Source organism: Gossypium hirsutum, chromosome D02 (assembly GCF_007990345.1).
Source record: "Gossypium hirsutum isolate 1008001.06 chromosome D02, Gossypium_hirsutum_v2.1, whole genome shotgun sequence".
Taxonomy (NCBI): domain Eukaryota; kingdom Viridiplantae; phylum Streptophyta; class Magnoliopsida; order Malvales; family Malvaceae; genus Gossypium; species Gossypium hirsutum.
In genome coordinates, this window is record NC_053438.1 from 9,068,587 (window position 1) to 9,081,321 (window position 12,735).

The window sequence follows — 12,735 nt, forward strand, 5'->3', positions numbered from 1 at the left end:
ACATTGGTAGATTTTGATGATACAACTTGAACCGAAATCTATTTTTGAGTATGATTGAGGCGTACGCATTGTTACATCGTTGTACCACTAACCCCATCTTTTAAGGATATATCACCATCGTATTGTAGTTTAGTCACCCTCCAACACCCTTTCCCATTTAAATTTGACATTAAAGAATTATGTACCAATAACAGCATGTAATTGTATATTAACAAACTGAGTAATAAATTGAAAAAGATTTTCACATTAACGGAGAATTATAGAATGAATCTGTTGCGGTGCATGATGATGTCAAAGCATTTTGGGTGATGCGTAATTAATGGAACAACATTTCCCATCAAACCTACTCATTATCTTTCCCATTCTGGATAAAATTTTCAACCATTAGTTAATTAGATTTCGAATTTTATTCATAATTTCATTTAATAGATGATCTGTAAGTACCAATCTCAATTATTCGAGTAAATTTACTTGGGTCTGAAAGTCCTACACCTGGCCACCCAAGAGGGTTTTTCATCCCACATCTGTCAAATATTGTCGACATATAGAGTGCAGGCAGGATATAATGTAATGTAATGAAATGCTGTTTTGGTTTGGTTTTGTTTTTTTTGGTTGCGCAGCCATTAAAAATTGCTGGGTGGGCAGTCGGACGATGAGATGTTGACAGTCCTCCCACGGGTTTCGCATATTGCTAATGGAAACACAAGAGATAAGCATCAATATCTGTTAGCGTTTTACATAACTTGTACGAGCAGTCTACCTTTTCTTTCTTGCATTTCCAGTTACAGGGGCACCTGATTTTCTTCATAATCAAGTCAATATCAAGCAATGCAAGACTATTGAAGTCAAGTTGGAGAAATTTGATTACCCCCTATGAAACCAGCTGATTGCAAGGTTGCTCCCATTCCCATGTCGCAGCAGCGGAGCACCACCCCTTCGAGCTTTAGAGTTAACTCCAAGCCTAAAGATCAGTCAGCAGCTAGGCCCAAAAGTGTACCCCCTGACACCACCAAAAACAGTAGGAAGTCTGTGATGATGATGAACAAGCCTAAATCTGGGGACCAACTGCCAGCAGGTGGGTGCTATCACAAGGGTAGAGTTGTGGAACAATTTGGAAAGCCTAGGCGTTCTAGTGCTAATTCAAGCTCAACAACAGAGAAGAATAGTGCTGTTGATGAACTGAGAGAGAAGCTAAGTTGTAGTGAGGGTTTGGTTAAAGATTTGCAGACTCAGGTGATGGGTTTGAGGGCAGAATTGGATGGGGCTCGGAGCTTGAATATGGAGCTGGAGTCTCTTAACAGAAAGCTCAAGGAGGACCTTGCTGCTGCTGAAGACAAGATAGCAGCTCTTTCAAGTCCTCAACCTGACCCTGACCCTGACCCTCACCCTGACCAGGTGCACCTGCAGGTTAGATCCTTAATATGTACTATAATTCCTTTCAAGTTCATTACTTTGTGATTTCTAACAACTTCATATATATAATATATATGCATGTATTTACTGAAAGAAGAGGGAGTCAAGTGGAGAGTACCAGAGCCCCAAATTCAAGGACATTCAGAAACTCATTGCCAACAAATTGGAACACCCAAAAGTTACGAGGGGGGAGGCAAGAACAGTTAAAGTGCCACCACGGCCAACTGCTTCTTTGGCTCCCAAAGATGCCAACCATCAGACAATCGCACCAATAACTTACTCTCAGCCACCGCCTCCACCACCACCGCTGCCATCGCTGCCACCGCTGCCACCACCTCCGCCACCACCTCGGTTCCCTGCTAAAGCAGCTACCACTCCAAAGGCTCATTCCCTTGTAATGGGCCCTGTACAAAGTTACCAAGAAAAGAAAAAGGACCCCCCAGTAGCAGCAGCAGCATGGAATCAAAAGAAACCCACGGTTATTAGCGTGCATAGTAGCATAGTTGGTGAAATTCAGAACCGCTCAGCTCATCTGCTAGCAGTAAGCATCTAGTATTTTGAATTAGAGATATAGAGCTGATTGGTTTGTTTCCGTTGATTGTCTCTGAAAACTTGGCTGTTAAAAGTTGATGATACTTTTGCTAGATAAAAGCGGATGTTGAAACAAAAGGAGAATTCATCAACAGTCTTATCCACAGAGTCTTAGCTGCAGCCTATACAGACATAGAAGAGGTCCTGAAATTTGTTGATTGGCTTGACAATGAACTTTCATCCTTGGTAAAGTCTCAAACCTCTCAACGTTGTTTGCTTCGATATGGTTCTAATTTCATTTCAGTGCCACTGCATAATTGGTCTTAACAAATCTTGAGTCATATGTAACTCTGCATAATCTGTCCCCAGTTTCTTCTTATAGATTTGTTACTCATATCGTAATGTTTTATCACAAGAAAGTATCTTCTTATAGATTCTATGAAAGAGAAGAATTATTTTTTCCATGATATTAAAGACGTTTAAGCAAAGGTATATTCAAGTTGTATGAGGCAGTTTTAGTACATTGGAGATGCACATTTGAGTTATTTGCATTGCTTGTATCCTGTTTCTACAGGCCGATGAGCGTGCTGTGTTAAAGCATTTCAAGTGGCCAGAGAGAAAAGCTGATGCCATGCGAGAAGCTGCTATTGAATATCGTGATCTAAAATTATTGGAAATGGAGATTTCTTCCTTTGAGGATGACACTAGCAATCCATGTGGAGTTGCCTTGAAGAGGATGGCTGGCCTACTGGACAAGTAAGGGCTGCATAAACTGCACTCTAGCGTATAGTCTTAATTCTGATTAATTTGTGATTTAGTCAGGAAACTGAATGGTTCAGTCACCCATGAAATCATACTAGGTCGGAAAGGAGCATACAGAGGCTTATCAAACTGAGAAATTCAGTAATCCGTTCTTATCAGGAGTGTAAGATTCCAGTTGATTGGATGCTTGATTCCGGAATGGTGTATAAAGTAAGCTCTTTATTCTTTCATGTTCATGCCTTTAGTTTTCTTCTTATCCACATTTTCTCCTTTTCCCTTGTCCCTTTTCCCCACACAGCCACATTTTCTCCTTTTCCCTTGTCCCTTTTCCCCACACAGCAGGCAATCAAATTTATTGAACTTGTTTTTGGTTCAAGACTCTTGGTCTACTGTATACAGCCTAATGGTTCGTTTTCTGCACTACTGTGGCGAATCAACTAGAAACTTTATGAAATTTGGAAAAAAATGGCTTGAGACCAACAGTCACCAACTTGTCACCAACCATGTAACCATGCTTAGTTTAGGACTGATGTTGATATGGAATCTATACCACTTATGTATGGTGCTTGATTATGTAGAGTCACATGATAATTTGTTTTTCCAATTTGTAGTAGTTATGCCCCAGTTTCAGGATTCTTCACCTTCTTGACTGCTTTAGGTTGGGAGGAGAAGATGAGAGGAAAAAAAAATAGATTCATGAAGGGAAACAGGTCTTGTAGTAAATGGCCTGAAAATTTTGAACTTCTCTGAGTTTTCTAGTAGTTGAAAAGTGAAGAAAGCCTCCCTTTTAATGTATTTGACTATTGGTAACTGCCCATGCTGTGAAAATTTCTTGAGGTGCAAACATGCATTGCATTCTCATCTCATATTCAACTGCTCTTCCTCTTTCACCATGTCACAAAAAAGCCATTGTCAGTGAAGAATGTGTAATTTTGTAGATAAAGCAGGCTTCTATGAAGCTGGTCACAATGTACATAAAGAGAGTGGGAACGGAGCTTCAATTGGTACGCAGTTTAGACAAGGAATCTGCACAAGAGGCACTGCTTCTTCAAGGCATGCATTTTGCAAATAGGGCTCACCAGGTAATCCTTGAGTTGGTTCCCTTCCCTATAAACAAGAATCCCTGCCTACTCCTCAATGTTAAATCAATAGAAACGTAATTTGGAAAGTGAAATTGGTTTCTAGGATACATGATTCTGTATTTCTTTTTCATGTCATGATTCTTAAGTATGTGTTAGGGGGTTTGTATGGTATGAGAACTTAATGATTATTCTAGTTCTTGCTTGTGCTTATGAAAACATTCCTTATATAGCTCCTGCTGTGCGTGCAGTTTGCTGGAGATCTTGATTCAGAAACACTGTGTGCTTTTGAAGAGATCAAGGAATGCATTCCAGGACACCTGGTAGGATCCAAAGAATTGTTGGCAGGAATATCATCAGCCTGAGTCGCATTGTTAGTTAATAGATTTGATTTATCATCAGCACTTGAATTTTCCATTTTGTCCTCTGCAGAACTAGTTGTAGTTGTGGAAATAACACAAGGTAGAGGTGATGTGAATTCAGAATATGTAACATATTTTTTCACTTTTTTGATGAAGTTGGGTTTATAATATCTCATGCATGCATGCATCCATCTACTTGTACTCGTGCTCCAGGCATAATGCAGTTAAAGTTTGTGGTTGTTTGTAGTGGGGGTGTCAAGAGAGAGGTCTAAAAAATGGTGACATTGTTAATGGTTATATTGTACCTCCTTTGATTATAATTAAAGTTCCATTTACCCATGCATAAGAGTCACAGACATCAATTTCGAAAATACAAGATGGAAAGAAAGCAAGAGTAAGAGTTTTGAAACTAAGAGACATAGCACATCTTATTCTTAATCATATTTCATGGATCCATGTCAAACCTAATAACATTTTGTAAACATATTGTTCATCAGATCATCGACCAAACCACGTGTCGTAGAGTGTGAAGATCCACCATTCATCAGGGCTTTCCTACTCTTTTCACTCGTCTCTTTTACCCTTTTCCTAACGTCACTACCCTTTTCCATTACGCTCCTTTTCCTTTCTCTATCGTTTTGGCACTCACGATTTCAATTTCATCGCTACCTATACCATCTCTCCTATAATCCATTTTAATTTCCACTGCTAATCCCAACTCCCTCACCAATTTTAACGCATTCAGTTGTTGTTCTGCGAAAATTGGCCACGCCGCTATCGGAACTTCGAACCATATACTCTCCAGCGTCAAGTTCCACCCACAGTGCGATACGAACCCTCCAATCGCTGGGTGGCCCAAAATCGCCAATTGCGGTGCCCAACCAATGATCTTACCTATGCCATGCGTCCGATCTAAAAACCCTTTTGGCAGAACCTCCGATGCATCGTCGTAGTCAGTTGGGCTTGCCATCGGACCCTTGGATGGGTCTGGGGATTGGCGTAATGACCACAAGAACCGGTGCCCACTCTGCTCTAGCGCGCAAGCAATCTCTTTCACTTGATCCCCTTTGAAGCTTCCCCCGCTCCCGAAGCAAAGAAACACCACCGATGACGGAGGTTGTTCATCCAGCCATTTCATGATATCAGAACTCTGATGGACCTCACTTTCACTCTTGAGATTCAATATAGGTCCCACTGGATAAACGGGTGGAGCACTAGCTTCAGAAAGGGAACTGATTGCATGGGATTCGAGCTCCCAAAACGTGTTTATCATTATACCCTTGGCCTTTCTTAGCCCTCTTGCCAAGGTATTCATCATAGGAAGAGATTCAGGTTTGAGCATAACAGTGGGAAAGAGTTTAGATGACACAGGGTTGAGATAGGAGGGTATGGTGGACTCCGTGTCCGAGTCCTTTAACTCAAAGATGTTAACATTTTGCTCATCGTGAAGGCCTAGTGCATAAAATTGAAAGCCGAGAAAAGCTGCATCCGATGCGTAAAAAACATAACTCGGAACACCCAACTCGTTACCCAAATCAATGAAAGAAGGAAAAAACATGTCGAGAACAAACCCCGCGAGGCGATGCGAGTCGAGCACAGAGGTAGAGTACTGAAATATGTTGGTTGCAGCCTGTTTCACTAACGGTACATGGGTTTGCACTAAAGTAGTGATAAAGTTGGCGGGAGATAAACCTTTGTGGGTTTCAAGTGGAGGGAGGTGGATGAATTTGATGCGAGTGGCAGTGAGAGAGTGGACGTAGGCATCGAGTTCTGCATGAGGGTTTAGTTTCATGATGGGAACAGTAATGGAGAGATTGGGATGGAGATCAAGCAGAGCTTAGCCAGTTGGACCATAGATATGAAATGGCCCATTCGAGGCATTGGGATGAACACAAGCTCGGCTTTCATGACCAACTGGAACAGAAACGGAGCGACGGAACAACACAGGACAGGCAACAGAGACGATGAAGAAGGGAGATAAGAGAAAAAAGTGGACGGTAAAAGTGGAGTGATGATAGATTGTATAAATAAGTCGTAAACACGTGGAACTTCGCTTGGACGGTCAATTTATTTTCTTCTTCAAAAAGAAGAAAAAATAGCTTTAGAAATCGACAAGTGAGGCGCGAGATATTCGGAACTTGACGGATCTTTCTGTTCACTTTCATACTAACATCCTTGGGTCGATAATGTTGACCAGTAGTAGACCTGTCCATGGGCCGGGTCGGGTTCGGGCTGGGTCTAGAAAATTTTTGGCCCGACTCTTAGGTCTGGGTCCGGCCCAGCCCGAAATATGGGTCTAAAATTTTACCTAAGCCCGGCCCGGGAAAAAAAAAGCTCGAACCCGGCTCGGCCAGGCTCGATTTTTAATAAACACAAAAAATATTTTAAAAATAAAAAAATAAAAAAATATTTTTAAAGCATTTTAAAATTAAAATTAAAATTAAAAAATAAAAATAAAAAAATATATATTTATTATATTCGGGCCGGGCCGGGTCGGGCTCTAAAAAAGTTGAGCCCGAGCCCGGCCCATTTTTTAAACGGGCCTCATTTTTTTGCCAAAGCCCATATTTCGGGCCTATATTTTTACCCGAACCTTCCCATATTTCGGGTGGGTCGTTGGGCCGGGCTGGGCCGCCCGGCCCATGGACAGGTCTAACCAGTAGTGTTGATCAGTAGGTAAAAATATCATTCCTTACCAAGTTATAATTAATCATTCGTCTGGCTTGAAATTGATAATTTGATTCATTTTGGTATTTATATTTTTTTATTTACTTTGATCTTTGACTTGAAAATTAGATCTATTTTGTTTTCTAAATTTAGATTCTATTAAAATTTGATGATATAATCAGTGCTACTGAAACAAAATCGAATCAGACAGATTGAGAATTGATCGATATAACAATTCAAACAAAATGGTTGAACTGATTGACTCGAAAACTGTTTGAAATTTGTAAAAATCTAAATCGAGGCAATAATCGAACAGTTGAAATGTTTAATAATTTTTTAAATTTTTTTTAGATTATTATGAATTCTAATTATTTATTTAATTATTATTGATTCGGTGGTCAAACTGATCAAATTAGTTGAATCAGGAATCGTTGGTCTGACTTGTTTTATCACTAGTCCAGCTATTAAACACTGAATGTGACACTCTAGGATTGTACCGCATCATCACCTTTAATTGTCAAGTGATGGCGTGCCACAATCTCAGAATGTCTTATCATCACACTTTTATATTTTTCAAGTTCTGACAAGAATAAGGTAATCTCTTCAATTTTATTGATAGACCTCAAGGGTATATATATATCAATACAGTAGTAGTTACGTAGGAATCAAATTGCTAAAAAAATAATATCCTACAATTTCTCATTAGGAATCAAATTGCTAAAAGATAATATCCCGTAATAATATCCTAACACCCTCCTCAAGTTGGAGCATGTAGATCATAAATGCCTAACTTGCTAAGAAGACATTCAAATTGCGGTTTACCAAGTGCCTTTGTAAAAATATCAACCACCTGAATGATGTAACACCCTAAATTTTAGGGTTAGTAGTTTTGGAGCTTCGTGATAGGGTTAGTGGCTAGAGGGTACATTTGAGTTTCATTTCGCGTTTTGATATTAGAATGGGCCTGCTGGTCTGGTGGTTGGTGGTGTGTTAGTGTACCTTTAGGTTATGTGTTTGAACCCTCATAGGTGATTTAGGAAATTACTTCTAGTGAGGTTTTATTTGTTTTATTTCCCTTTTATTTCACAACAAGTCAGTTATTTATTTATAAATGTTATTTTATTTTAATTGGAGAAGAAAAACTAGAAAGACTCTTCACGTTGGTTTTTCCCAAAAAGCTCTCTGAACTTTTTTTATTTTATTTTATTTTATTTTTCTTCTTCTTCTTCTTCTTCGTTCTTCTCTCACTCTCTTCTTACGTTAGATTTTCTTTTCCTTTCTTGAGTTTTCCTGCTTTGTCATTTTGCTCTTGCACTATATTCATCTTCAATCATTGTAGTTCGTCGGAGAATGATACGAGCCAAGGAGGTGACACTCAAGGGGTTGTTTTTCCTAGTGGTCCAATCACTAGAAGCAAGACACGACAATTAAAATCAAAGATGAATGCTTTTGTCCAAGACTTTGTTGCTACAAATTTAATTCATCATGTTCGTGACGTTGACAAATACGAGAATAACAATTCACTGGACCAATCTTGGAATAGTGAAAGCCCATAAATTGGTGGATTAATCTTTTATGTATCTTATTATTATTATTATTTACTTAATTCTCATTGGTTGGGACACATCACTTATGAGTTTTAAGTAGTTTTATTGGTTAGGTTATTATTTATTTATTTTCTTAGATAATTTTAAAGAGTTTTATTAGGGTTCAATTACTCTTGTATTTTGCCTATAAATAGGCTTGCTTTCTACACATTGAGGGGGGAATAGAAAGAGAGTATTTGTTTTCTTCCAAATTTGTGTGAGGCAAATTTTTGAGAGTAGAGTGATTCTTCTCTTGCTATTTAGTTCGGAGTTTGTTACTTTCGAGGGTATTTCAAAGTTACAAATATTCAAATTTCTTTCCCGTTCATCGGTGTTTCTAGAGGTGCTTCTTCTAGGGGTTTCATAGGGAGCCGCTCAATCATTGGCATTTTTGGTTACAAGTTAACCAAGGGTTCCATAGGGCAAATCTATCCTTTTTTTTCTTTTATTATTATTATTTAACTAATTTTATTTATTCTCGTTTTATTTCTAATTTGTGTTTCTCTTGTGTCTAGATTCGGGATTCTGCATCAAGTGTTTTCTTTAAATCTAAGTTTTATGTAAATGATTTTGGACTGTAAATAATTGTTTAAAATATTGTAATGTTTTTCTATTTGTTAAACTAAAATTTCCCACGACTACTTAGGTGATTAATGTAACCTTTGAAGTTCGGTCTAAACTTCTAGGTCGGGTTTTGGGATGTTTCATTTAGTGGTACCAAAGCCAAAATTGCAAAAACTCGGCTTGTATTTTTACGTATCCGTGTGCGTACGTGTTCATTTAAAAAAAGTTTTGATAAACCGTACCATAGTATTTCGAAATGATGTGTGTTTCACTGATTTTGAGGAGATAAAATGTTTGAGCCTCCAATGCTGGTTAAGGGTGGAAATTTGAAACTGTAAGATTAGAAATGTAGATTTTCGTTTTTATTTTATGTTCGTTTTCTGAAAATGTAGATACTCTAAGTTAGTCACAAGATCGATATGGATTCTGATGGTAAGCATGATCATGAGGGTCAATCTGGTGAGACTCTCAAAGAGTCGTTGGCTTCTCCGAGACGTGAGCTTGGTAAGGAGTTAGAAGTCAATGCGGTTCCGCCAGCTTCGGGTAGCGATAACCCAGAGGTTGGTACCAAGGCGTTGACTAGGGTGGTGAGAGAGGTGTTAGAGAAAGTCTTCGAGGCTAGTTTAGAGAGGAATAGAAAATTAGTTCAATGTAGGTGTGTGGATTGTGGGAAGAAAAGAGATCGTAGCCCTTTGAGGTTGGAGCCTCAGTCTGCGAAGCGTATAAGAACGCAGTTAGGTGTTAGTAAAGGTTGTATGAATGGTTCTAGTAATGGGGCGAGCGTATCGGTTTGTGGGCACTATAAGAAGTGCCATTCGAATGACTGTTGGAAAAAGTTAGGAGCGTGTTTTAGATATGGGTCCATAGAGCATCGAATTAGGGAGTGTCCACGACGACATTGAGACATGTATGGTTGTGAATGTTCCGATGTTTTGATTAGAGCATAGTAATTGTTTGTGATAGAAAAAATGTGTATCTGCTTCAGTGGTCAAGTGCTCTAGGTTTGTGTATGAGGTCTTGAGTTCAAGTCTAGAATGGTAGCGCTTCGGGACTAGAGTGCGTAGCGGGAGCGTAGTGGTGTAGCTTGTATACCACTGTTCTGTTAGTTTAAAATTTCGAGGACAAAATTTATTTAAAGAGGGGTAAGTTGTAACACCCTGAATTTTGGGGTAGTAGTTTTGGAGCTTTGTGATAAGGTCAGTGGCTAGAGGGTACATTCGAGTTTCATTTTGCGTTTTGATGTCAAAATGGGCCTGCTGGTCTGGTGGTTGGTGGTGTGTTATTGTACCTTTAGGTTCTGTGTTCAAACCCTCATAGGTGATTTGGGGAATTATTTCTAGTGGGGTTTTATTTGTTTTTTTTCCCATTTTCTTTCTCAAAAATTCAGTTATTTATTTATAACTGTTATTTTATTTTAATTGGAGAAGAAAAACTAGAAAAACTCTTCACGTTGGTTTTTCCTAAAAATCTCTCTAAACGTTATTTTATTTTATTTTATTTCTTCTTCTTCTTCGTTCTTCTCTCCCTCTCTTCTCACGTTAGATTTTCTTTTCCTTTCTTGAGTTTTTATGCTTCGTTGTTTTGTTCCTGCACTATATTCGTCTTAAATCATTATGGTTCGTAGGCGGGGTTGGGTGCTTATCTCGCAAATCAGGTGTGTGATTCGAACCCTTCTTTTTCATTAATGAAATTATGAATTGGATATGTGATATTCAGTAGTTATGGGTGTTTTCTAAATCGTTAAGTTTCGATGTTGAATTGCTAATTTTTCTGTGGAATTCGGCAAACGCTCTGTGTTCTAAAATTGTTAAATTTAGCATTAAATCGTATGTTTTCAGCATATTTTAGTATCTTGCTAAGTTACCTAGGGTTCGAGAACTGTTTCAGCAGTAAATACACGATCTATTGCCTGTTTTGGTGTGCTTTCGTAACCACACAGGTGGCCACTTGGGCAGTTCGCACGGCCGTGTGCAATTGAAATTTGGGGTTTCTGGGTTAAATTGGGTGCCACAAAGCCGTGTGGCTGATTTGGAGAATTTAGTCGATTTTCACATGGCTGTGTCCCCTAGACACACGAGTGTGTGTGTTTGAGAATTAGGGATTTAGTGATTTAGTGCCACACGGCTTGGCTACACGGCCGTGTTTGGCCTGTACTTTATTTTAGTACAATTGGACAAAGAGTTATACGTCCGAATCACACGGCCATATCCCTAGGTCACACGGGTGTGTGCCCCTTTACATGGGAGTGTTGACCCCCACACGACCTAGGCATTTCCACACGGTCGAAGCATACTATCGTGTGGCCCGACCTTGCTAAATTTTGTTCTGTGTCAAATTAAAGCTTGATTGTAGTTCTGTGTGTTCCGACTCCTAGCTAAGTCTTAGCAAGGGTGGTCGAGACTTTGTTTCGGCCTAGACTGGTGTGTTTTATATATATCTTTATTTAAGCAGATTGTTTTATTGTTACTTGAGGTTACTATGCAATTGATTCTGAATCCGGGTAAATGAATGTACGCGTTCCTGATTCTGAGTGATTAGTGTATGAGTGTTTGAGTGTGGTGCGCATTCTGTGACTGCTCGGGAATTCTGTAATTGATTGATTGGATGTAAGTTTCTGTGCCCGAATGACTGTTTGGAAATTTTGTATTTTAATTTTGTACGTCTATTTGCATACATACGTTTGCATAATACTTATGGGGTTTTGGTTTTGAAGAGAATGAAGGATGTTCTGATTTGGCAGTTAAACTGCAGCCTATCTGTATAGCGGTTTACCGCACTGTACCGCATGTACACCGACTTTGCTGCGTACTATTATCTGATCTGATAGTTTAAACTGTAACATGTTTGTATAGTGGGTTACTACATTGCACTGTACTGCATATACGCCAGCCTTGCTGCGTATTATATTCTGAGTGGCTTAGACCACATACATGGTGTGTAGGGTTGGATAGGCCTTTCGAGGTCCTAATAGTGTGTTTGGTTGGGTGAGCTTAAACAGCTCTTTTGGGGTGTGATCGGGAACAGAGAGGTGTTTTGGCTGGATGGGTGGGTTTTTAATACTTGACTGCATTCATATGCATATGTTTGGGTGTTTTCGGTGTAAGATTATTTGACCGTAATCTGTCTGACTGAATAACACTTATGTTGAGTATTCTGTGGGTGATTTGGGTACTTTAACTGTTACGTGTGTTGGGACGTTGGTTCTGATTTTGATTTTTGTTTCTACGTATCTTTGTAAGTATGTTTTGCTATTGAACTACCTTCTGGAGTTCTTTTATGTAAATCTGTTGTTAACCGTTTTGAATTCATACTGAGCTCTTGTAGCTCACCCCCATCAGTTTCCCTTTTTTAGGTGTTTGAGTATACTGTTGCTGGGATCGGCATGTCGGAGGTCTCGGAAGCATCACGTTTCTTAAAATTGGTTAATAAAGTGTTTTCTATAAATATGAGTTTTATGTAAACGATTTTGGACTATAAATAATTGTTTAAAATACCGTAATATTTTGTAGTTGTTAAACTAAAATTTCCCACGATCACTTCGGTGATTAAGATAATCCCCAGAATTCAGAGAGAACTTTTAGGCCAGGTTTTGGGGTGTTACAATGGAGGTCGAAACATAAGAAGGTGCAATCAATCCATCCTAAATTGCATCTTTAACAAAGTGACAATCCACTTTAATATGTTTAGTACGCTTGTGAAATAAGGGATTTTGTGCAATGTGCAGTGCAGATTTTCTATCAGAAAATAAATTAATTTCTTTAGGATAATGAA

At 38.9% G+C, this 12,735-nt stretch overlaps 1 protein-coding gene and 1 pseudogene across 3 annotated transcripts; one reads left to right on the forward strand and one right to left on the reverse strand.

The window, feature by feature from the left end:
* The first annotated feature begins 292 nt into the window (after window positions 1–292).
* On the forward strand, window positions 293–4,317 carry LOC107910512 (protein CHUP1, chloroplastic). 3 transcript variants are annotated; one of them, XM_016838368.2, is made up of 7 exons: window positions 293–1,407; window positions 1,511–1,954; window positions 2,059–2,190; window positions 2,519–2,700; window positions 2,805–2,916; window positions 3,645–3,788; window positions 4,037–4,317. In XM_016838368.2, the coding sequence occupies exons 1-7, from the start codon at window positions 874–876 to the stop codon at window positions 4,148–4,150; spliced, it is 1,662 nt and encodes a 553-aa protein (XP_016693857.1). In that variant the 5' UTR covers window positions 293–873; the 3' UTR covers window positions 4,151–4,317. The 3 variants fall into 3 exon arrangements, 2 of the variants coding, with proteins under 2 accessions (XP_016693857.1, XP_016693856.1); XM_016838367.2 differs by having other exon boundaries at window positions 296–1,407; window positions 1,508–1,954; XR_001687657.2 differs by lacking the exon at window positions 4,037–4,317 and having other exon boundaries at window positions 457–1,407; window positions 1,508–1,954; window positions 2,767–2,916.
* A 231-nt stretch (window positions 4,318–4,548) lies between these two features.
* LOC107910513 (anthocyanidin 3-O-glucosyltransferase 2-like) lies at window positions 4,549–6,504 on the reverse strand (annotated as a pseudogene).
* Between the last annotated feature and the right edge of the window lie 6,231 nt (window positions 6,505–12,735).